The 26,654-nt window shown below is 45.6% G+C and overlaps 1 protein-coding gene and 1 long non-coding RNA gene across 7 annotated transcripts in view; one reads left to right on the top strand and one right to left on the bottom strand.

Moving 5' to 3' along the window:
* Positions 1 to 26,654, bottom strand: part of birc6 (baculoviral IAP repeat containing 6) — a 102,844-nt gene that overhangs the window by 16,205 nt on the left and 59,985 nt on the right. For all 6 annotated transcript variants that reach the window (XM_056435665.1, XM_056435668.1, XM_056435670.1 and 3 more), the window contains exons 65-68: positions 5,319 to 5,547; positions 4,018 to 4,163; positions 2,184 to 2,294; positions 1,718 to 1,935 (exon numbers count right to left, since the gene is read on the bottom strand). In XM_056435665.1, the coding sequence (XP_056291640.1) occupies positions 1,718 to 1,935; positions 2,184 to 2,294; positions 4,018 to 4,163; positions 5,319 to 5,547 (704 nt within the window). The remainder of the gene's footprint in view (positions 1 to 1,717; positions 1,936 to 2,183; positions 2,295 to 4,017; positions 4,164 to 5,318; positions 5,548 to 26,654) is intronic.
* Positions 18,803 to 21,785, top strand: LOC130207189 (uncharacterized). The gene is made up of 3 exons (XR_008834250.1): positions 18,803 to 19,140; positions 19,599 to 19,697; positions 20,462 to 21,785. It is a non-coding gene; the product is annotated as an uncharacterized LOC130207189 (long non-coding RNA).

Raw genomic sequence — 26,654 nt, 5'->3', positions numbered from 1 at the left:
TTTGGACTGAGGGAGGAAGCTGGAGAACCTGGAGGAACACGCCGCCCAGCCCGGGAATCAAACCCGTGGACCTCACGTTGAGAGGCGACTGCGCGAACCACACCTCCACCACGCATCCCAAGGAGCGTCGGAAATACACGAGGACAAAGGGAAAAACTGCCCCGAAGAAATATTATTTTGCCCCCGATTTTGCTAAAGGGGCAAAAAAATGCCCCCATAATTTCGCTAATTTAATAGTGTTTTATTTTTGTTCTTTGTTGTGCGTGTCCTATCTGCGTTGACTGTACTAGTTAGGTACACACACAAAAATCTATGAATATAATTTAGAATTATAAAGAAAGAAGGTTATAAATGTTAATAATTGTTAAATTTTTTTAAATAATAAATAACCACAAAGAAATAAGAATAAAATTGAATGCGATTGTCTGATTTAAGAACACTTATAATCCATAGACTACTGCCTAATAGTTTTATTATTGCCATTTTTACAACAATTGCTTATATACTGTAAGCATAAATAAGTATATTTCTTATTTTTGAAGAAAGGTTACATTTTATTTCACAAGATTCAAAAAGTGCCTCCAATTTCTTTGTAAAAATGGGGGCAGAAATTGCCTCCTAAAAAACATGTACATTTCCTACCCTGATTCTTATGTAAATTTGTACATGAACATTCAGACCCAACACTTCTGTTGCACCGTCGTCTTTCATCTTTTTGACTAAAATAGAAGCGGAAGCATTTGAAGACACAAACTATGTGACAGGGTTGAATAAATCCAACAATGTTGTTTTAGTTCCAATGTCAGGAGGGGAGGGGAGGGGGGAGGGAGGGGAGGTACAACGATGCACTGACCCCTCACAGATCATGAGATTTCCACCTCATTAGCCGCAGATGCTGCTCCTCAGGCCGTGCTATTCAGGGAGAAACTTCACTTTGGTAGGTTTCTATGGGCAAATATTTCTCCTATTATAATCCCACGTTGTGACCACAGCTGACATATTACGAGTGTTCTGCTTGTGGAGAGTGCTTCGAGGTCTTTGTTGATAGTACACACACACACACTTCTTTAGAGTGTTGTTTTGCCGGAACTGAGCCAAACAGATGAGTATTTTGACATTTAGCAAAGGACACTTTGCCATTATTCAACTAGTGGGATTAGCGCGTCATTCAATGTCACCGGGGTAGTGAGTAAGAGCTGTCATGAGAAGTCTTGTGGTAGAAACACCCAACGCAGTAACGCAGTGTTCTATCTATAGGTCTCACTTGGTTCTCAAAACTAGTGGCAGGGTTCTTACACATGTTGACCAATGGATTTCCAGAACTTCACCATGACTTTTAACCAAATTTCCATGACCAAACTGAAATCTCGGTATAAACATGAACAATTTAGAAAATCTTGCGGATCGAGAGCGTACTCCGGCTTACATTTTGAGCGTCTTTCTTTAAAAAAAATATTAATTATTTCAAACGCGGCATAAATGAACATGTGATTATAACAAATGTCCAGGACTTTTTCAAAACTTTTATGATTTAAGTTTTTTTCCATGACTTTTCCAGGCCTGGAAATGACCATTTTAAAATTCCATGACTTTTCCAGGTTTTCCATGACCGTACAAACCCTGTAGTGGTCTCTTTGAATCACAGGGTACCGGCCCATACACACCAACCAATACTATGACACGTTCATGAAATAACACGTGGAGGTGTGTACTTCACCTTCATGATGTCCAGTCTCTCCTCATCACAGCGGACGAAGACGCTGGAAGAGGCGGACAGGGGCAAAGAGGTGGACAGCGTGACGGCCTCCTGGGCGAGGCGGCGGGATCGGGCCGCGCTGTTCGTGTCGCTGGCGTTCTTCACCTGAGACATGTAGTGGTAATTGACCTTGAACATTACTTTCCCGTCCTCGTCCTCCGTGACCATTTCAAAGGTGTCTGGAAAGAGATTAAGATTGAGGAAGTCGTCAGAGTGAGTGGAATGTTACCCAGAAAGTACCCATCATTACTGGCTATAAACGGTGTGGATCGCTGTGTGAGTGAGAGAGAGACCAAAGTAAAACCAACAGGCACTGATGCTACACAGCATTAGGAGCACCAATGTGAAATAAGATGAAAGAAACCACTTCTACAGTAAATGTGCACGCACACATCCCGTGCACACCAAAGGCAACACGCAAACTCACCAAACTGCAGCTTCTTCATCGCAGCCACGTATTTCTCTTCCATAGAGCGTAGAATGAACAGGGGCTTCGGCCGACATGACACCTTCCTCGAAGACTCCACCTGCTTCCTCTCTGGTAAGGAGGCGGGGTTTGGGAGGGAATCAGACATGAGGACAAGAGTGAAAACGAGAGGAAGTGAAGCATCGGCTTTAGAGCCTATTCCCTCGAGAATATCCTGCAAAACCAGCCTGCGACAGGGCTATTCATCAGAAAGTCATCTTTGTCAAACACACACAGAAACAGTGTGTGTGTGTTTAAGTCTCTGGGTGACTAACAAGTGGAGAGCAGTAATTAAATGATTATAGATCCATCAAGGCCCTCATGCTTCACACCACAGCGCTCTGTGACTCTGAAGTCCTTCATCATATGGATTTCTACATGTGTAAGTGACGTGACACTCATCGTTATCCATTTACCCACACATCTTAATGGCACCCCCCTACATAAATGATGGGTTCGAAGGCCGTTTATGTGGATCGAAACACAGAAATTGTCTGAAGGGAGCAGGGAGAAATGGGCGGTAATTAGTATAATGTAGTGTTTTGCAACACGGTAATGGGGAGGTGTGGTGATTCATCATGCAGCACACATTTTATGGATTGAGCTGTTTTATTAAAGGCATCCAGTCAGAAATCCATTAGTTTCTGACACACCCCTTTTCATTTGAACACATTTTTCCCTACATATCGACTTAGATTAGTGTGAATGTGTCCTTAAACACAACCATTCAGGACACGAGGGCCCTCAAAGGTGTTTTTCACTCTAACTATTACATCGCATTTACTAAACCAGTTAAGATGTGTTCACTGCCTTTAAAAAAAATAATTCAGCAAGAGACTGTTCATCTAGAGCAGGGGTCCCCAAACTTTTTCCTGTGAGGGCCACATAACTTTTCCCTTCTCTGATGGGGGTCAGTTTGTAACAGAAAAAGTGTGACGATCGCAGGGGTGCCTAAATGTAAACATGTATTGTTTTCCAGAAAGCCACACATAACCAAATATTAATAACCCTTTCAATTTTTTCGCTTACCTAACTTTTCCACCATTATTCCGTTCTATTTGACAGGGGCTAGTCTAGGATTTGCGTGGCCAGACTGAAAACAAATCATAATGCGTATCTGGTATTGTTCAGGGGGCCGGGCCAAATGTGGAGGCGGGCCGTATCCGGCCCGCGGGCCTTAGTTTGGGGACCACTGATCTAGAGGAAAAGCAGTAGGAGTTGTGGAGCATTTTCAGAAAGCAGAGCTCAGGAGTGCATCAGGAGCCTCAGACGTCCCATTAGGAGTTCTAGGCAACATGTAGGTCAGTCTGACCTGTGGGGTTGACTGATCAAATTAAACAGTCAAAAACAGGCCATCTTTCATTAAGATGAAATAAAACAGTTAATTCAGATGTTAAAACGTAATGTAACCTGAGCCGCCCGATGGTTTGTTACGCAGCAACGTCTAAAAAGTCATCGGAAACGGTCCGATAAGGGAAGAAGATATTTGGCAGGTGATTGGATGAATCATCTGCCAATTAAACTCTAATATGAACCCGTTGGTAGAAGAGTGAAGACATCTTTTCCATCTAGTAAATTCCTCCAGTGTCGTTGTTTGCTCTTCTTTTAATGAAGAAATATCTCCACTTCTAATATAACTGTTGATACCATCTAGGCTAACCTCTTTAGGAGCTCAAATGAATAGATGTAAATAGCTTGTGCTGCTAGCCAGGTGTTTTCAGGCTGTGATTTGAATAAATTAAAACGGTGCATGAAGCTTAAATCAGCTGTCAGACGCATGTGTTTTATTCCATACCCTGGTTGGCCTGCCGGAGGCTGGTGGTGGCAGCATAGACGATCTCAGCCGTCCTCTGGATGTCAGGCACCAGCAGAGTCAGACCCTCAGGCTCTGGATCCGAGCTATCTGGCTTCACCACACCTTTGCTTTTATCTTTCTTTGACCTGAAACGTACACACAGATATACCACCGTCATAACATAACAGGGTGGCGTTTGACAACGTGTGGGAGTTATTGCAAAGATAAAGCCCGAAGCTTCCTACAAACATCGCAGTATTCTTTTGGCGATTACATCACATGCTAATTTGGTTTAATGCTCCCCGACGTGAGGGCGAGAGTCAAAGCGGTCCACTGAATTGAAATTCCTCTCTGGCTTCGCCATATGTACATTTGCTCCTGTAGGTCAATATGACACGACAGATTATCTTTGTTAAGACATCTTCACAAGGTGGGACTATTAACAATGTTCATTTCTTTGACACGCCATCTCTGTCGGGGAGAATGGTAACGCACATTGCTCAGCCCCTTCAGCTGGTATTGGTCGGTTCCCACAGTCTTTTCTACTTGAGTGCAGGGGAGTGGCTGAGATGATCCCAATGATTAATCTCCCCGTTTGGCCATTCGTGTGAGATTGAGTACAAGCGTGTGTTTCAGCATTCATGTGTTTAAATAAAAAAAAAACTTTTTCTTTGGGATATTGGATTCTTACTGTACGACTAAATCCTTTTCTTGTTATAATAAAACAGAGAACACATGTGTGGACATTCTCTGACCACCTCCAGAAGAAGCTCAGACTGCACAGCAGTGTGTCCTTAATGCCTCTTGGGGTGCATTTTAGATAAGATAAGATAAGATATATACTTTATTAATCCACAAGGGGAAATTAGTTCTCTGCATTTAACCCATCCTTAGTTATTAAGGAGCAGTGGGCTGCAGTGATGCGCCCGGGAAGCAACTGGGGGTTCAGTGCCTTGCTCAAGGACACTTCGACTTGCAACTAATGGGGAGAGCGGGGATCGAACCGACAACCTTGGGGTTGCAGGATGATCCCCTTACCCCACTGAGCTACAGCCGCTCCGATTTTAATGCCAAGTCTGACCATGGCTGTTGATGAAAGATTCCCAGATCGGCAGTATTGCAGAGAGGACAATGAATGATACTGGAGCGGTCGTGCTATGTCTGGATCAAAGCTTTTAAATCGGACAAGTTTCACCCCAACAGATGAGATATTTATAGGTCTGTGTAGGTGTATATCCAGGTAAAAAAGAGAAGTTATTCCATTAATCACCTTTAAGTTATTTGCATTTCGGCCATCTCACCTGAGGCGATTGGTGTACGTGTCCACGCACGTCTTCATCTTAGCCAGCAGCATCCCGACGGAGGTCTGTCCCTCAGAGTGTTCTTCATCCTCCTCCTCTTCCTCCTGCTCCTGTCCCGGGTCTCCGGAGAGAGGCAGCAGCAGAGGGACCAGGGCCGTGCAGGTGGAAATGGCCCGAAGCAGCTCCAGCAGCGCCCGATACAAGGGCACATGACGAGCCATGTCCAGAACTGCAGAAAAAGAATGGATGGAAAACGTTAGAATATCAAAGGATAGAGGAACAGACAGGTGACCTTCTCGAAAACACATCCCATATTACACTGGTGGTTATTGGTAGGTGTACATTGACATGTAAACATGATCAGGAACTTCATAATCAAACATTTCAGTCACAGAGTAGCTCAGAAAATTCTGGGGGAAAAAATGGAAAATACTAAACTGGACAAAGGTGAGTGGAAAATATGGACAAGAAGCAACAAAAAGTATTTAATATGCCCAGCGCTGCCACTAGTGGCCAGATTTCATGTTACAATACAATTTTACTGATTTTGTTTTTACTTTAATAGAAGAAAAAGTTCCTTCGTTCCTTGCACCTGCCTAACATTTTTTTCCCAGCTTATAGAAAACCATCCACAAGTAAGTTATATAACTCTCTCAAACAAATCTCGTCATGAACCACTGAGTAGCAATAAGGAGTTTTAAGAGACGTTAATGCAAGTCCGTGATAAAAGCATGTGACCTGGGTCCAGAACTTAAAAACTGCCTCCGACTGATTTTAGAAACACAATATTTTGTTTAAACGTCTTTAAGCATAGATTTAAAAAGAGAACGTTGAGCATCTTTCTTACTTCTGCGATCTTTATTTCCATTCCAAGGGAAATGGTTGGAAAATAAAGTGCATGTTGTGTAAATACCGATAAATAAAATAATAAGAATAAATAAATATATAATATATACACTTCAAGAAAATAAAGAGAACTAATGAATGCAAAAAAATGGCAAAATGTCCTGATCAAGACGTGAAGAAGGTACTATATGGACGGCAGAAATGACTGTGTGTGTGTGTGTGTGTGTGTGTGTGACAGTCAGTCGTTTCTAAATGTATAGACCAAAGCTGACAGTTCCTACTTGTCACCCACAAGCGAAGCCTGAAATACCAGGACGTAGGAGGCCCTGCAGCCTGAGTCACATGGGGCCGATGTGGACTGAAGGCTCATGGTCGGCACCAAACACTTTGGTCAAAGGGATGATTTAAAAAAACAACTTTAAAACAAAAAAAATCACTCTTCAAGATTTCCATTATTTCTTTGCAACAAACAGAAGACTTGAGCGTTTAGTTTTTGTGTACACATCTGAAATGATGCTCACACACTCAAAGCTGATGGACAAGGTTCCCATGAGGTCAAAATATTTGAAGCGAAGACGTCGGCCACATTGGCCAGAAGATTGTTTTTCGACGCCGTCGTTTACATTTCTCCCGTTATTGGGTGTCGTAAAAATCGCGCGACACAACGAATTGATAATGAAATTCGTTGGCAACTATTTGAAAAATATTTTTTTATTGATTTCGTTGATTCGTTGTTGCAGCCCTCGTCCAGTCGCTGCGTTCCTTTGTTTGAACACCGAGCTGAAGGGAACCGAGTCGGACGTTTGGGATCACTTCATCAGAGCTACAGCGGCACCGGACTGGTTGCCATCACATGACAACGAGCACAATATGAATATGGTAATCATCACGTTGCACACCCAGCAGATGATTGGTTTTGCCAATAACCTGGTAAACGAGCCAGATGAGCTACATCTTCAATGTCAAGTCCTTTTTACATCAGTCAATACAGAGGACATTAATTATTTGTGAAGGAATGTAATAGCCACTTCGCTCATGTTTCAAACCGTAAACGAGCACAAAAACCACAAAATCACGGACTGGACGGACACATTGCAAAGACAAAGAAGCTTACGTCTTGATGATGTCTATTATTTAATCAGTAAAGCTATTTGAAAAAAACAACTACACGGGATAATCGCACAAAAATCCAGTCGGGCTACGACGACGCAAAAAATTCCACGACTCATTTTAGCCGTGTTTTTAAGGTCGGCCTTCAGCAGCACTCGAACTGAAGCCAAGCCGATACATTACAAGGGCCTGTTGAGACGGCGAAGTAAACGTCAACAGGCCGAGCGAGTGAGACGGATCCTGTTCCGAGAGGGTCTGTCTGCATGTGCTCGTCTTGAAGTGCCTCGGAATAAAAAGACGCCGTGGTTTGTGCCTCCCGGACTGTTTTACATTTATATTGAAATTCACAGCTCCCTCCTGTCCTTATCCCAGCATCTGGAACAACACTGACCTCCAAGGGCTTTAATCTGCTCTTAAATCCTTCAACCGCCGTCTCTGGACGGCCCCGTGCATGGAATCCCGCTCCCTTCTCGTTACATCCATGTAATCACGCTCGGCCTTTGTGTGCTCCGGCACCGCGTCAGTGTCGCGCTGTTTTTTTCTTTTCACACAACACTAAATGCCAAGCGTCCGCTAATGAAAGAGAGACGAATAATAAAGGAAGGGCACCCCATCAGAAAACACTTTTAGATAGAGGCCCTTTTTAATGAATGTGCAATCAACAAGGCGTGATGCAATAAGATGACAGGAGATGAGTGCCAGCAGGGTCCCCTGACCAGAGACTATATTCTCCCATTGTTCAGACAGTGGCAAAACCCTCTGCTGGAGAATAATGTACAAATGACAGATGGGTGGAGCCACTTTGGGTGCAGCGTCTCGCTCAACGACACTTCGACCACCGACCTGGCAATTAAAGGACGACCCGTCCGTGAATAATTCACATTCGATGCGACGATGGAACAAAAACACATCACTCAATTTTTCAGCTCAAAACCGTCGAGCATAATGAGGCTCGCTTTGCACTATTGAATGATGACGCATCTATTCAGGGTGAGATGCAAGGAATTTGATGGACCATTGGTAGAGTGTGAACTACAGATAAACAATACAAGTTTACCGTAGCCTGTCGTTAGTCAGATCGTCATGTTATTTTTTACAAGTTAACATTGAAGAGGTACATTTCCTGATTAAATTTAACTTAATACATTCCAGCATTTAAAGAATCAAATGAAATTGACCAATCTTTATTGTATTCAGATTTAAATAAAACTTTCCCTGATCAACTACTAATGTATCAACATGTTTTTCCAACTTGATAAAGGCTTCGGAGATAAAAGTAAATAAATTGCATTTCAAAATAATGGAATTTAAACGATTCCCTGGTTTAAAACTACAAAAAACACGATAGGCACCCGTTTTCGCTGCTGCTGCCTGGTTGGTCTCAGTGTTAACATAAAAATAAAATGCTAAAAAGACTGTACTTTTACATCGCTTATAGTCTTCAGACTACTCGAAGCTCTTTAACACAAGGTGTCGGCATTCACCCGTTCACACACTAATGGGAGGAGCTAAGATGCAAGGCCCCACCTGCCCATCAGGACTATCTAACATTGCCCAAGGACACATCGACGTGGACGAGCAGAGCCGGGGATCGAAGCACCGATCCTTTGACTGAAGGACGACCCTTCTCGAGAACTTACAGTTCATCCCCCATTTCTATGGGGATTGACTCCAAAGGGTCGATCCCCATAGAATAGGTGGTGAATGCGCCTCAAGTGCCGTTTTTGGGCACTTCCCTTTTCACCCTATGAATCTACTCACATTTCCATGCAACTCAAGAAACTCCATCACCCACTGGAAGCACGGACTGTGATGCAGTACACAGAGTAAGGAGATACAATCAAAGCCTGATCTCCTCCAAGCCATAGGACGAGCTGCCGAAAGAGGCAGGACATCCATCACCGCTATGACCGTCTTGGTACTGCTGACCTGCAGTCATCACAGAGCTACGAACAGCAAGCCTCAATCTCTGTGATTTAGGGCCTTCTGGGGGCCATATAGATGGGTGCTGGAGTAGCCATGTTGGATGCCGAGGCTGATTAATAGTTAATGGGGGAGCACTCCCGCTCTGCAATGAGTTAGCCTGGCATATGCAAAGGATGCTTGAAATAAAGGCGCGACAGTTGGATTTCACCGTCTCCATGTTCGCCCCCGTAGCCTCACCGAGCGTCGAAGCAATTGCCTAACCGAAATAGTGTGTCAGGAAGTTGTTGAAAAAAAGTTGGAAAATCCACACAACCACTCATATACATATGTACTGTATATACTAAAGGCAGCATCTAAGATTAAGCTTTGGGTTTAAATGTCAAAAAGTCCTTAAAAAATGAGTAACGCACTGAGGTGACCTGACGGATCAAAGTAACGCGTCAAGAAACAACAGCAGCCCCTAGGTGGCTCAAACCAGAACACTAGTGTGGTCATAAGGGCTCGTTAGGCTGTCAACAAACAGATTACTTGCTGTGCTTGAAATATCAAAACACTGTACCAACATCATGCCCACTTGAGAAAAGAAATGTACACTTTTATTTTATCCTCGTGGGGAAATTCTTCTCTGCATTCACAACCCATCCTTGGATATTAAGGAGCAGTGGGCTGCAGTGAAGCGGCCGGGGAGCAACTGGAGAAACCCGTTTCCCACTGTAGAAGTATTAATAAGTACAATATAAAATGTCTTCTTTTGGAAATGTACATTTTCTTTAACTAAATAAGTACAGAAGAAGAATCACATTAAAGGACAAACAGATTGATTTCTTAGCTTTAAAAAATCCACCTCGGATACATCCCCGTCCCTGGTTTTACATCAGTTACCAACATCCTGAGGAAGGCGTCTTAGTTTGAGATAATATCTTTGGTTTTGTATGCAGGAAGCGACGGGCCTTGTCTGACTCGGTGATCGGAGCGTCTCCTATCTGTCCAGCTAGCTGGGAGTCAAGGGCAGAACATAGCGGTCGTCTAGTAAATCACCATGCACCGAGATTTCCTAACAAAATATTTCAGCGTTGCAAGCCTACCTCGGGCTAAAAATATGAAAATCAATAGAGGACACAAATGGTAATAACATAAGAGATAATTATATACAGACAACACCCCCAGAGGCGGCGGGAGTCGAGGTTCGTTTTATTATGTCGGTTTACAGATGTGAACTGGGCACAATTCTGGATGCTACGTGGTAGAATTACTGCTCCTGCGGCGCTCCTCCAAACATCCAGGGGGATAACGGTGTGTAAAGAATGTCGAGCAGCCGGACAGTCGCTTCCTCTTGGCCTTTGGGTGACAACGGAAGGCCGTGTAGCACTGAAGGTCAAGACCAGTCTGCCCAGTCAGAGTTGTTGCTTATAGAACGGTGAAAAAGAAGAGCAGCAATGGTGTCGTACCGAATACAATGAGCATGGACAAGAGGGGCAAAATAAAAAAGTCGAAATTGACATTTCTTAAATGGTGATCAATGGATTTAGTGGTCATCAGACCACAAATAAATAATTTATTCGGCTATAGTCTCGCCGGCCACAGCCTCAGAAATGGTGTTGTAAGATTAGGACTGATTTAAATCAGTAATAAGTCATGATAAAACACATTTCTAATCACGTGGAAAGAAATGTTAACATTAACATAAGGATTAGGTGTTACGTTTTTTGGTGATACCCCAAACCAACACACTTATATTTGACAAATACAATGAATACATTATAATAAAACAGCATATCTACTCATATTTGTTTTTAGAGAACATTTATTTCTGAAATGCTACATGTGTTACTATTTAGCCACCATTTAAACCAATAGTAAAATATATGTGATAAGACTCATGAATCGGTCCTGCTCGAGGATAAAAATAGTAGCCTGGAAAGTAGCTTCTACCTTTGAGAATTCATGCAGACCAATGGGAGCTCAATGAAAAGTTATTAGAGACCCTGATGAAGGCAGAATAGCTAAAAATGTTTGTTGAAAAGATTTGCTCAACACATTTACATTGTTAATAGCTCAAAGAGAATCAGAGGATAAGAGAAAAATATTCACTATTTCATGTTTAACGTGTAATAAAACAACAATAACGGTGTTGGTAGACCAAAGAACCCTTTAGTTACTAGACATGGTATACGAGGATGACCTCGTCTCATTATAGTTCAAACCTGGAAATAGCACCGATAATCAACCACAGAAGAATACCCCACTTATCATCAAACAAAGACATTCTAATTAACACCGAACACCCTGTCATCTACTGACGACTCAAGTCTTATTTCTCATCCAATTTAATGCTTATTCTACCTTGATTTCCCTTGTGAAGATGCAAAGAGTCCTCCAATTACAACAGACGGACTGACGTTTGGTATTTTAAGGCGGGAGGCACCTCTGTGCCGTTAATTACTGCGACGTGAAAACCAGCATCCGTATTTGTGACAAAACAACAACCAACTTTTTCTTTATGTTCCAAAAGCCCACGCCACGGACGAGGAACCGTCACGTGAACGGATTCAATGTGAAGCACTTCTGCTCAGATAAAGCTTTTCTCCCTCCAAGTGGAACAACACTAATCATTTCAGAGAGGCTCATAACTCGGCTCCTGGGACCGCGGCCCGTTTCTAATGAGGCTAGCCGAGATGCACGCAGGCTCGCTGGTGTGGGATGAGCACACTTGATCATTTCCTTTAATTAGCCGCTGCTGCAATTGTGAAGCGAAAATAAATATGTGTTCATAAAGCATGTTAACTTTTCCTCACACACTCTGCAATCAGTCAGGTAGACTCAAGAAACGGCTAAATATTACATAAGCTATCAGATGGCAAATGAAGCTTTAATCCCGTCGACACTGTCGTGGCTATATAAATACACTCTAAAGTTATTTTACTTTCATGGCAATGTGTCACGCTAAAGAGGACAGCTTCTATAATCAGTATTTTAAACATTAACAATGTTGGCCCAAAGAAACTACCAATACCCTCCTATACTATGACCTGTATTGCTTTCTTTTGTTTACAGAGTATTTAGTACTTTAGTTCAAGTCACTGAGAGCCGGGTAGCATGCTGTTGTCAGCACTGACACACACGTGAGCTGAAGGTAAACAAAGCCTTTTAGTTCCACCAGTTGGTCAGGATGGCGCCGTACGTGATGGCTGCTGTGTTGCGAGCTCCCGGATTTTGTAGTAGTTTTTTGTTATTTATTCTTCTTGCGACTATTTTTGCACAAAACGTTAGCAGCCAGTTAACGTACGACAGATGCACACTTCTGGAGATTGGATCGGCAGTTGCTCGCCGCCTACCAGAGTTTTTCAACTCTTACTCGGACGTCCCGCCAGGAACAGTAGCGGAACTATCTCCTTCCATTTTAGGCGCGATCTCACGCAAGCGTCGCCGACGGAGGGGGAAGCGAGCTGGCGTGCTGGTCAGGCTGAGACGTCGAGCCAATCGACCCCCACTACCCACCATTTTACTGGCAAATGTACAGTCTTTGCACAATAAGCTATGTGAGCTACAGACTCGTATTCAATACCACCGGAAACTAAGGACAACTGCATCATCTGCCTTACGGAGACATGGATGTCGGAGGAGGTTACCGACTCAGCCATCGAGCCGGCAGGATTTTCCGTCCACCGCGCGGACAGAACAAAGACTCTCTCTGGTAAAGATCGTGGAGGGGGGGTATGTCTCATGATAAACAGATCTTGGTGCAACCAAAGTCATGTACATACTCTCAAGTCGTTCTGTTCCCGGACCTGGAGTACCTAATGCTCATGTGTCGACCATTTTGGCTACATGGGAGTTTACAGCAGTCACCGTAACTGCTGTGTACATTCCGCCTCAAGCTAACACGGACATAGCGCTGAAGGAACTCTACGGGCGATCAGCGAGCAGGAGTCGGCACACCCGAGGCTGCTTTCATTGTGGCGGGGACTTCAACAAAGCGAACCTGAAGAAAGTTCTCCAAGTTCTACCAACACATAACAAGCAACACGGGGGAGCGGATTCTCGACCACTGCTACACTCCTTCCGGGATGGATACAAAGCCCTCCTCCGCCCACCGCTCGCAAATCGGACCACCGCCCATCCAACTACTCCCGCCTACAGGCAGAGGCTTAAGCAGCAACCAATCGCTGTGAAGGAAGTGCAACGCTGGTCGGACCAATCGGAGTCTATGCTACAGGACTGTTTTGAACGTGCTGACTGGGATGTGTTCAGGTCGCGTCGGACAACAACGACAGTGAGTACGCGTCCTCAGTCACCGGGTTCATCAAGAAATGCATAGATGACGTTGTTCCTACCAAGTCGGTTCGGATTTATCCCAACCAGAAACCGTGGATAAATGGCGATGTTCGCGCTGCACTCCGACGCGAACACCGCCTTTGACTCGGGAATATGGCGGAATACAAAGAGCCCGCCACGACCTCCGAAGACCATCGGCTCTGCCAAGCGGGAGTTCAGGAACAAGGTGGAGGAAAAGCTCAAGAGCCATGACGTGAGAGGTGTGTGGAAGGGCTACAGACAATCACGGACTTCAGAGGGAGAACCAGCGGTGAAGAGAACTCTCTACCTCCCTCCCAGGCGAGCTAAATACATTCTTTGCTCGGTTCGACGTGAATGGCAGCCCGCCAAGGCAGCGCTGCCGAGGAGACCAGCCTGCTGATCATCTCAGAGGCTGACGTGCGCAGAGCCTTCAAGCGGGTGGACATCCGGAAGGCGGCAGGTCCCGACCACATCCCGGGCGCGCCTCAGAGCATGTGCAGACCAGTTGGCAGGAGTCTTCGCAGACATCTTCAACCTCTCCTGTCCCAGGCTGTTGTTCCTGAGAGCTTCAAGATGTCCACCATTGTGCCTGTCCCCAAACACCCCAAGGTAACCTGCCTGAATGACTGGAGACCCGTAGCCCTCACCTCGATTGTCAGTAAATGCTTGAGAGGTTGGTCAAGGACTTCATTTGTTCCATGTTGCCTGCCACGCTGGACCCATGGCAATTTGCATATCGTCAAAACAGATCCACCGACGACGCAATTGCCATGGCACTTCACACCGCCCTTTCCCACCTGGCGGCGGAGGACTGTTGTGTGCGCATGCTGGTTGAGGACTACAGCTCAGCGCTCAACACTATTGTTCCCGCCAAGCTCGACACCAAGCTCAGAGGTCTAGGCCTGCACTCTACCATGTGCAGCTGGATACTGGACTTCCTGTCGGGCCGCCGCCAGGTGGTGAGGATGGGCGGTACCACCTCAGAGCCGCTGACCCTCAACACGGGAGCCCCTCAGGGATGCGTGTTGAGCCCTCTCCTCTACTCCTGTACACCCACGACTGCACGGCCATGCACAGCTCCAACGTCATCATCAAGTTTGCTGACGACACAACAGTGTTGGGGCTGATCACCAACGACGACGAGACAGCCTACAGGGAGGAGGTTGGATCACTGGTACAGTGGTGCCAGGAGAACAGCCTCGTCCTCAACGTCAAGAAGACCAAGGAGCTGATCGTGGACTACAGGAAGCGGAGAGGAGAGCACACCCCCATCTCCATAGACGGAGTTGCAGTAGAGAGGGTCAGCAGCTTCAAGTTCCTCGGCGTGCACATCTCCGAGGACCTCACATGGACCACGCACACCACTCACGTGGTGAAAAGGGCCCAACAACGCCTGTATTTCCTTAGGCGACTGAGGAAATTCATGATGTATATTCTATTACATTGTTTTATATATATATATTGTTAATACTTTCTTCTTTTTTTGTGTGGATATTGTATAGTTTATTCTCATTCTCATTCTCATTCTTATTCTTTTTTTAGTCTGCTACTGCTGTCGGGTGTTTTGCACATAAGAATTTCACAAACCGATTATACTTGTATAAAAGGGGATGTGACAATAAAAAACTTGAAACTTGAAAAGGAGAGCAAAGGAAAGCTCATTCAATTCAGTTTATTTTATGTAGCCCAATATCACAAATTACGAATTTGCCTCAGATGGCTTTACAATCAGGACACATATGACGCCCCTGACCTTTGACCTCACATCAGGAAAAACTCTAAACAGAAAAAAACTTTTACAGGGAAAAACCTGTTGCTACGTATCTGCTAGATGTGTTCATATGCAACTCTTCTAAGGCAATGTCAGGGCGGTGGGTTTGTCAGCAGCGAGTGGCGAACATATATAATCACAAAAAAGATGAATGCAGTTTAGCCGAGTGTTCATATTCATGATCTAACACACACGTGTGCCATTTGAGACAACAGGATAGGCCAGTCGTTGGTCCACATAAAACCCACATTGCCTCAAGTTGAAATATTTAAACTTTGGCAAATTAATTTCTGAACCCAAACACGAGGGGTTAGATGTTCAGACGTGTGTGGGACATATAAAGCAGAACTAGTGGTTAGTTCTTCCGTGGTGGATGGCGGAAATGATAACCGTTTCAACTGAGGAAAGCCACAGAGATAAGCCCCGCCCCCTCTAAGCTGCGAATGAAGGGAAAAGCCACAAATAGTCATGGGGGTGTCTGTGACTTCCCAACGGGGAAAGAGGCATTGAGCAGGCGGGTCACACCGAGTGGGTGGCTAACACTCAGACTCAAGCTCGTGGCTCGACAGTGTCCGGTCTTTCCTGACCCCTCCAGGGCAACGGGACAGAGGAGAGGGGAAACAGTGCGACTGTGACACGTCTCGGCCCAACACACAGTCCGCCTCAGTGGACACTGCAGATAATGTGCATTAGAGTGAGACTATGTGGAACAACCAGAACGAGAGAAGAAAAGGAGAAATTGGCCTGAAGCTCTGTGTCGTTTCTGATTATTCTGGAGCTAAGCTTCGAGACTGGCCGATAACCAGCCGCTAAAACGCTCGAGATCGTTTTGTTGGTGGGTCTCTCGCGGTGAAAATAAAGATTCAGCTGGAATCTTTCCTCAGATACAACGAAAAAAGGTACAAAGTTCCACAACTTCCTGAATGGAAATATTTGTCACTGCAACATTGACATCTTGAGGGTCCGTCTAAACGGGACTCATAGAAGAGGCGAGGTGTAACAGCAGCCGGTAGCATGCATCTTCCTTCCCCATGTACGCCTCCCTGGTCCTGAGAAAGGGAGCGTGGGAGAAAGATGTTGTTGTTTTTATTGACTCTCTACTACCCCTGAGGTCGAGAGAAAATGGCACCACTGAAACTCTAAACTATTGATCTGCCTGCTGATTGAAAGCGAGATGGAAACAGGATTGATGGTGCTAAACTGGACAATTCAGATCAACAGCCAACAGGGGATCTGACATCCAGTATTGAAACCAAAGATGATGCAAAACACATGTTCAACCTCTTCAGACACCCTATTTATGACCTATGCACCCAACTGCAAATCGAGCACTGCCCATCATTTGTCAACAAGCGATAGATTTAAAAGCAGCTTTGTCGCCGTCATGTGCCGCTCTGCTTCAGACCCAAGCTTCCAAACGGCTATTTATAAATGTGAGCTGCAGCAGAGCTGAAATAAGACAACATGGCCACAATGAGAGGATTACTGCAGTGACAGAGCAGCTCCTTTTCTGGGGGAACATCACAGTTCAACGTAGCATTCAACATACTAGACTCAGCCTGGGGCTTGATGGATTTTGGTAACCCTCGTGTGTCTGGTGTGTCTCAACCAAAACACACACGTGTATATATATGTGTGTGTGTATATACATATATATGTGTGTGTATATATATATATATGTAGAAAAATATTAGTTAATTAATAGGGATGCACCGATCTGATCGGCGCCGATCCATATCGGCTTTGATCGGCGTTCTCAAAACGGCCAATCAGATGACGTAACATCTGCGAGAACTATCAGACGTTTCAATCGCCGCGCACCGCAACGGAGACGATGCGCCCGGCGAGGGCCGCAGAGTGAGAGGTCCACGAGGGGATCCTCACCACCGAGCGGCATCCCCGTCCCCCGAGTTGAATCACTGGGTCAACTCAGCCGACTCTCACATGTCTGACCCCCTATAGACTGATGTTCACGGTAAACACATTCGATCGAGCGCGAGGGTTTTGATAAAGTTAGCGGAAGGATTTAAGTGACAACATCCGGTTTTGCAAAGTTAGGGGAAAGAACCACGTGAAACAACATCCGTTTTTCAAAATAAGATGTCGACAAATCATACACGAACATATACAAGTAAACAATGAACTGATTTTGTATCTTTATAGATCGTTTGAGATTTAGCTTAAATTATGCTAACATTAAAACATTTTTAATGTACCAAGGAAGAGTTGATAAAAATAAGTCAGACTTTTGTATGTTAAAAAAAGTCCTGTAAATAGATTTCCCCAAGAGTTCCAGGAAATGAATGATGCAGATGTGTTCCATACATATCTGAAATCCCCTACAATAACAATCAAACAATTGTAATGTATCAACGAGGACATTTTTCAAAGTAAAAGTCCTAAATGTTTAAAGAAATCGGTAATTTCTTTAATGTTTGAGTTGCTTTATATATGTACTTCCTCATAGTCCTTATAGCAATAATGCTACACAATAAATAGAATGCTTCAATCGACACCGTGATCGGTATTATCGGATCGGCAGGTACTGATTTCAGTGATCGGTGATCGGCACCAAAAACCTGATCGGTGCATCTCTATTAATTAACCCTCAGACTGTTTAAGCCATTATGCATGTTGAGTTCCGTCTATTAAGCTTTTTCAACATAAAAGAATTATTGTGATAGCTAATGTAATCTATCCATGCAACGTCTCCGGAGCTTTAAGCCTCCACCTGAGATCAAACGGGATGATGCGAGAGAGAAATGAGCCGACGGGATCAGAAACCTGTTTGCAGCTGCACTGACCGACGCTCCAGAACTTAAACTGGACGGGAACGCAGTTTTCCTCATTTTCTAACCGCAACACTTCAGCGTGGCGCTGGGGGGAACCAATCAGAAGTAACTACACTTGCTGCTGACCAAGATGTACGATCGATGTTCACAAAGCAGAGAAGCAAAGGGGGGAGGGCTTTCATTAGGATATAAAAGGGGAGGGAACGTGAACGGCGAAAGGAGGCACAGTGACAGACAGCTCAGCAGGCTTTATAGTCTTTGTTTCGGAAAACACTCGGTGGAGACAAATGTCTGACTCACAGACCCCCGCCCACATCTTCACACTGCCCGTCTTTGTCTCTCCACCAAACCTCCACCCTCCCCACAGGTCGGCCACAATAACAGCAGCCGCTGACGGGCTCGACTGAACTCTGAGCAGAGTGCGGCACCGTGGGGCTGAATTCACCTCCTTTCTGGCTTCGTCTATGTTTTCATTTTTGAGTGTTGAGGTGGTAGCCGTGCACATGTGTGTGTGTGTGTGTGTGTGTGTGTGTGCTCAACCAGACCCCACAGCAGGGGGAGAGGAGGAGACAACCAAAAGCGTGCGCAATGTCTCCCCTCTCTCTCTCTCTCTCCCTCCCTCCCTCTATCTATCCCTCCCACCTCCACCAGAATCCTTCCTCCCTCTCTTGCCATCCTCCTGCTTGGTTATGCAATGCACATTCCTCCCACGGAGACGAACTGGTGCTGGGGACCTACCGTAACACCGCCGCCGCCGTCGGCAGATGCAGAGCCATAGCGACCGCCTGGCGCTCCGCCTGCCTTCGCCTCTCTCGACCGCTCCACGGGATTCTACAGCTTTCTCCGCTCTTCCGGAATATCAGCCGCCAGACCAGACCCATTCAGGGACGTGCCCGTTCTTACCTCGGCTCGGGAGGCTGGGCGTCACCGAGACCCCGTCGGCTGAGTCTACAGACGTAATCACGCTCAGTGTTGCCATGGAGACCACGGTGACGGGGAAGATACTTTTTTTGAAAGGGCACTAATTGCACTGTTCTCCAGAGAAGTACGGAGCAAGCGGAAGAGACACCACAGAACAAGGGTGCGTGTGTGTGTGTGTGTGTAGATTTACTGATACACTGGGGAGGGACGTGGAGGAGTTTCAGCGCAGCAGTGACGAGGGACGAGAGAGAGAGAGAGAGAGAGAGAGAGAGAGGATGAGAGGAATGGAGGGGAGACGGGAGGGGGCATCTGCTCGCCCCCTCAAGAGAGGCTGCTAGTGCTGTAGCAGCAGCGATGTGAACTGATAAATAAACGGCAAAGAATTGCGACGCGGAAGTTAATTCAAGAGGGAAGTTGGGGGCTGTGGGGGGGGGGTGTTGTTGAACCTTACGGGTGGCGCTACAGACTAGAAGGTTTTCCCTGGAAGCGCCGCTGAGCTCCGTGGCGCTGCTACCTTTGTCTGTCGATCGCAGCCTCTGGGACGACATAGCCATCCTCTCTCTCTCTCTCTCTCTCTCTCTCACCCCTCCCCCCCCCCCTTACCCCTTTCTCCCCCAGGGGCTGCACATGTCGCATGCCTCTAAAGCCATGGTCTTCCAGTGAGGATCCAAAAAAGCATGCCGGATGATGTCGTCGTACACCTTTAGACGCCTTAGGGTAAGCCACCATCTCTGTATTTGTCTGTTGTCTTTTCATCTCTTGCATGTCGGTGATGCGAGTGTATTAAGTTACATCTGTACAGCATGTTGGCATGAGAGCTGAAGAGGATGAGGATTGTAGTTTCATTCACAAAAAAAGGAGTCCAAGCCAAGAAGGGTCCCGTTTACCTTTTTGACACACACACACACACACACACACACACACACACACACTCTTGGTGACGACATCATCTCCAGCTCCTGGTCTTTACCTGCCAACACTCCTCCATAGGAAAGGAGGGCATTATGCTGAGGGTAACTACTGAGAAAGACCTCGGGGTGGATAATTATTCGCAATATATGAAAAGAGGTGGGCGGTAGTGAGCAAAATTACATCGTGCTCATTTTGACATGGCGGGCAACGCCATTGAGCTTTTACTGGTGGCAATTTAACAGTTTCATTTGCAGATAATCCCGGGATGATGCCGAGCGAGAGCCGGCGTCAAGCTCGCCGTTGTGTCAAGGCGCTCGGCTCCAAGCTGTGGCGGGTCATAAATACTGGCGTTCACAGACTAATCTCCTCTCCGCCTGGATGGCCATTGTTTTGTTCGAACAACAAGAGCTCTCCTTCTGGTGGGAGGATTATGCGCGGGGCTTTTTTTGGTGGAGGACAAAAGCAGCAATGCTAAGCTTTGAAAGCAGCATCCCAATTAGTTCCATTGTGGCTTTCTATGGATGTGTGACAACTTCTGACATGGTCTCCACGCTTTCCTTTCATTCCAGATAAGTGTCCCCTTGCCAGGCTAGTCATGGGCACCACAGTCATCACCATTGAGGACGTGCAGGCGCTGGAAGTCAAGGAGGAGCAGGAGGAGTCCATCCTGGCCATGTTGGGCATCCTCGGCACATTCCTGAACCTCTTTGTAATCATCTTTGTTTACATCTACACCATTCTGTGAAGTGCCAAAGCAAAGGGATTTCTAACAACAAAGAAACAACCTGCCAACAGAAGATCCTCCCACGACTAAAGGAGGGCTGTCGAGGGGCGCTCCGCTGCACACGCCGGTGGCTGTTCCACCTCTCCCGTCGTATTTCTTACGCGGGTGCAAATCAAATCATTGAGTGGGCAGTTGGGGAAGGAAAGGAGAAGGACGAAGTGACACGCGTTTGGAGAAATAAGTTTGACATGAGCATCTTCCTGAGCCAGAGGAGGAGGAGGAGGAAGCTGGACCGACTGGATGAGGGTGAAGATGGAGACGCCATATTGCCGAGCCGCAGCCACGAGCCGGGGAGATAACAAAGGGCTGGAAGACGTGGCAGAAACGGGGCTACGCCGGTACCGGGGCGAGCAGAGCCCCCCCCCTCTTCCTGTGGCCTGATGGGAAATACAAACATCCACTTGACCTGATTTTTTTATTTTTACTGCTGGACTCCCTGGAAAGATGAGCCAAACAAAACGGCGTTGTGGACAACACGTTCTCGTTGGTGGGACCGTGATCGGCTCATGCGCTGGAGGGATTTTAAGCAACACGATTAACAGCAGGGAGAGAACCGAGAACTCTGCCCTGAAGCTTCTCTGGGGACCACGTCAGTCTTCGGGGCCCCCGGTTCCCTTTGAGGACCCCCTCCCCAGAAAACGTAGCTCAGAGTGAGCGCCGCTGTACAGTCTCCTAAAATAGCTGCCGTTTCAAAAATGCCTTTAATGCATTAATTATAACCATCAACAATTAACCCTTTGGGGAAATAAGTGTGCAACATCACGTGACCGGGTAGAACATTAAAAAAAACAGACTGATTTCCATGAAGAATTCCCTGCTACATCAGCCAGAAGTGAAAGAACAAGACCATACGCCATTTAACCATGGAGCTTATTTGACATTTAACATGGAACTGGGCCTATTCTTTCTTTTTCTGTTTCTCTGTCCACATTTTGAAGCTGGCGAGTGGGAGGGAAGATTCTCTTTGATTTATTTGTTGATGTTGATTTCAGGGTAGTGTCAGCAATCCTTTTTTCCTGCATCATAAAAGGTGTTTTTTATAACTATTTGAATAAAGTCTAGATGTATTGTGGAATAGCGAAAGTTTGACTAATAAAGAGCAAATCAATGAGGAACGCCTTGAGCCGTATCCGTGAGAAACCCTCAAGGAGTGTGTGCGTGAGGATCACAGCAGCAGTTATTGAACTACATCTGCAGCAGTAAGACACACGTTCTCAAGTGCCTGGGATACAAATAGTGGCGCTACTCACAACCCGAGAGGGAATCCGACGGCACCTTTATGGCTGCATGCTCATAATCACATAGAAATGGTTTCCCCTGCTGGCTGATGCTTGAACCCAACTGAGAGCCACGACTGGAACAGGAAGTACGCAACCAGAGTGAGAGTCTTCAATCCAATCCCACAGACGGACGTACTCATTGGTAGAGAAGCTCCGTTAACACACAGCTGTCCAGCAATGCACAGATTGCTTTCTATTCCACATGGTCTTGATTGCATTTGGAGTATTGAACCATTACCAGCCACATACAGGCCAGTCGTGTTCAGATTACCCTCCAACATCAAGCGCACGCCCACTCGACATGAATGATGGACCAAAATAGCCATTTCCTGAGCGGCGTCGCCGACTGGAGGCTTAGATTAACTTTAAATCGAGCCCCTCTTGGATGAGTGTAAAAGGGGGTGGCGAGGTGGAGAACAGAAAAGGAGGCAAGGCTAAATATAACAAACATTTAAAGAACCCACCCCCCCCACCCTACATCAGATCTTGAAACCAGTTGGCGTCAAACAAAACGTGCACGAAATTCATTCTTCAATCAAGATGAATTAGTCTTGTGGTGACATTTCAAAGTATTACCTCTTTACGAATGGCTTAGCTTCTTGTGATGGTGGGGAACTGATGTATCCCAAAAGGCTTTGCCAAGACACCGGATGAATGTGGAGCGACGCTCTACGCCGACAGGGACTGAGGGTCTCGGGGTTAATGGCGGGACGAGAAATAAAAAAGGCCCGTGTGCTGGTCGGCGAGGTAAGACTAACGGTGCCAATCCAAAGTGTTGGGGCAGTTCAGAGAAATTAGTAGAATTTCTCCAGGGAGGTGGTGAGATTTGTAAGTTTTTAGACAGTAATTAAGAGAGTCCGACGACAACAACAACAAAAACTCTTTGTGAAGTTAACAGTGGAGTAAAGAAGAGCAGGTGTATTTAGGACTTCCTGTTCCTGAGGTCCACAGATTTGAAAAAAGGTACACGACCAAGAGGGGAATGAAGAGGAATGGGCAGGTCTTTATCATCCTAATGCTTTAATAGACACTCTAGATTATGCTCATGGTTACATATATTAATAGAGCAGTTCCCTTTAAAAGACAATTGATTTCATTCCATTTTGAATTATTTTATTAAAAAAGGTGCACACTTGTTGTGTCCACCAGGGGGCAAGAGAACTCAGTAACAAGCAGATACAAACTTTTCACGGCAAACACGAGAGCAAAGAGTTACTTCGTCAAACAGCCGACGAAGAGCAACGTTCAAAGCGTTGCTTGTCTTATAGCTCGTTAGTAGAGATGCACGATCAGGTTTTTGGTGCCGATCACCGATCACTGAAATCAGTATCTGCCGATCCGATAATACCGATCACGGTGTCGATTGAAGCATTCTATTTATTGTTTAGCATTATTGCCTTGGACTATGAGGAAATACATATATAAAGCAATTCAAACATTAAAGAAATTACAGATTTCTTTAAACATTTAGGACTTTTACTTTGAAAAATGTCCTAATTGATACATTAAAATTGTTTGATTGCTATTGTAGGGGATTTCAGATATGTATGGAACACATCTGCATTATTCATTTCCTGGAACTCTTGGGGAAATCTATATACAGGACTTTTCTTAACTTATTATTTTTATAAACTCTTCCTTGGTACAGTAAAAATGTTTTAATGTTAGCATAATTCAAGCTAAATCTCAGAAACGATCTATAAAGATACAAAATCAGTTCATTGTTTACTTTTATATGCTAGTGTATGATTTGTCGACATCTTATTTTGAAAAACGGATGTCGTTCCACGTGGTTCTTTCCGCTAACTTTGCAAAACCGGATGTTGTCACTTAAATCCTTCCGCTAACTTCATCAAAACCCTCGCGCGCTCCCGATCGAATGAGTTTACCGTGAGCATCAGTCTCTAGGGGCTCAGAGCCTCAGACATGTGAGAGTCGGCTGAGTCGACCCAGTGATTCAACTCGGGGGACGGGGACGCCGCTCGGTGGTGAGGATCCCCTCGTGGACCTCTCACTCTGCGGCCCTCGCCGGGCGCATCGTCTCCGTTGCAGTGCGCGGCGATCGAAACGTCTGATAGTTCTCGCAGATGTTACGTCATCTGATCGGCCGTTTTGATCGGCCGTTTTGAGAACGCCGATCAAAACCGATAATGGGAATATCGGCCGATATGGATCGGCGCCGATCAGATCGGTGCATCCCTACTCGTTGGATATTAAAATGCTCCTTCAGGTTTACCTCCAGTGTACTGAGAACGGCTCCTGAGCGGTGAGACGGAACCAACCCGACACAAAGCGATGAGCTCAGCGAGGCTGGAGAGCTCTGGTGTTGGGGGAGAATGTGACGCGGGTCATTCCCTGGGGAGGGCGGCCTTTATTTGATCAAACTAAACCAAAATTGTGCGTGTGTGGCGAAAAGAAAAAAAGTCACCGTGGTTTTACTCCTTTTCTCTTCAGACATGCACGCTGCAACAAACACAGACGATCCCATGTAGAACGAGAACGGGCACTCGGTAGAGCGCATACCTTCGCATATCACAAGCTTGGGCAATTGAATTATGAACATTTTGGCATTAGTTGCATTCCAATTGGTAAAAAGAAGATTTTGACCTTTTCATGACCTTGAACCCGATCGATCCCAAAATCTAATCGAATGGTCCCCGGATAATAACCATTCATCCCACCAAGATTTCATGCGATTCGGTTTAATACTTTTTGAGTTATGTGAGTAACACGCATACAAATAAATAAATAAATACACGTCGATCAAAACATAACCTTCCGCAATGCGAAGGTAATAAGCACGAGCTTAACGAGTGACGTGAGCTCCGTCCGCTCCATAAACGGAGTCGAGACGGGCTGATGTCTTCCGCCCGGAGAGAAGCAGCCGAGAGTTTCATTGCAAGGCTCCTCTTGACGTTGAACGACAGCTCGGGGCTCCCGGCCGACTGCCTCCGGAACCAGAAGGCGGTCCGAGAGCCCCCAGCTTTCATTTGCCTGGATGCACCGTGACTTCAGTTATCGCCATGCAATGGGCTCGTGAGCACAGGACTGTGTCATCGATTATTGAATTTAACGGTAAATGCATACATTTTTTAGAAAGGGAAAATGTGTCATCATTGAAGCCATGCTGCAACCGAGCATGTGGAGAAACATAATCAAACATTGGGCTATGAACTTCGTCACACACACACACACACACACCAGGGGCATTTACCAGATAATGAGGCGCAATTCCAACACTCACAACTCTTTATCAGCTGTTATTTAATGATGAGAGCAGGGGCGCATTAGCACGCGCCAGCATGCGCACGGCGAGATGCTCCTGCCAACTGAAACTCACCAGCAGCACAAAGTGGCTGGAACCGGCTCTGGGCTGATAAGCCACAGCACACAACGGTGGTGGGAGGGTAGAAACTCTGAAGCTCTCTTGCTGCAAGAAATCTGTTCCAACCAATCGAAACACCAAAGGGGGCCTGATCAAACCGAACAGCTGGGAATAGACTGAAAGCTAAATGGTCTGTTCTTGTATATCACTTTTTCGAGTCCACTCAAAGTGCTTTCACACTTCATGTCATCTTCCCCCCCCATTCACACCCATCCTCACACTGATGGCAGGTGCTACCATGCAAGTTGACACCATGTCCATCAGGACTATCCAACATCGCCCAATGACATGGACTACCGGAGCCGGGGATCCAACTACCGATCCTTTGATCGAAGGACGACCATGCTCGAGAACTTAACCCTCCTGTTACCTTCACATTTACTAACATATTTTACCCGTGGGGTCAATTTGACCCCAGCAATTAAAACCTCCAGAAAATTATTAGAATTAATATTGTTTTCCAAGTTTAAGTGTCACTTTATGTTTGTTTGTTGACTACCTAAATAGCCCTTTAAATATATAAAAAGGTTGATATTTCTTATGTTTTACACCTAAGTTCTAAGTTGTGTACAGGTCATTGAAAACATATCATGTGAATTTTAGGTTTTCCCAGTTGTCCCCAATAAATTAGAAAAAGTCATGAAATATGAAGCAAAACAAAATGATGTTAATCATTTTTTTATAGACGTTAAACATTGAATGGGGTCGAATTGACCCCAAAGGTAACAGGAGGGTTAAGTCACAGTCGCCGACAAACCACGTTAACCAACATCCAGACTTTTTGTATTTCTTGCAAATGGTAGATATCGTCTGGCTGGCCCACCTGGAGCATGACATTTCAATATCGACTTGAACCCAGACAATTGGACGATCACAATATGATGCAATCATCCTGTGAATGGACGGCTGGACCGTCTGTGGGTTTGTTACTTTACTCTTCGGCTCAAATGTGAAAGCCTTCATAAAGTGCAGCAAAAGAAAAGCGAGTATAGCTTTCAGTGCCACTGCAGCCCAGACGACAAAGGGTCAGCCCGGCACTAATAACCTGCGAGTCCCTGAGGAACAGAGGCAGGAAATAAGCAACGGACTGACCGGTGCAGAAGCCAAGTCCACTGAGGGACCAAGAGATTACCTGAGCAGAATAATAGCAGGTTACAGCGGCACCCCTCCTCTAACACCGACACGGCACTTTACGGTTACACATAACAAGCTGTTCTCCGAGAGGCCACGCTTCTACACTAATCTGGAAAAAGAAAAATTGGCATTCGCTTCCATCAATCTGCCGAATATGTATGACAACAAAACGATGACGT

The sequence above is a fragment of the Pseudoliparis swirei genome, chromosome 17 (genome assembly GCF_029220125.1).
Source record: "Pseudoliparis swirei isolate HS2019 ecotype Mariana Trench chromosome 17, NWPU_hadal_v1, whole genome shotgun sequence".
Lineage (NCBI taxonomy): Eukaryota > Metazoa > Chordata > Actinopteri > Perciformes > Liparidae > Pseudoliparis > Pseudoliparis swirei.
The sequence above is the reverse complement of the archived record's forward strand: the minus strand, read 5'-3'. Positions and strand labels throughout refer to the sequence as shown.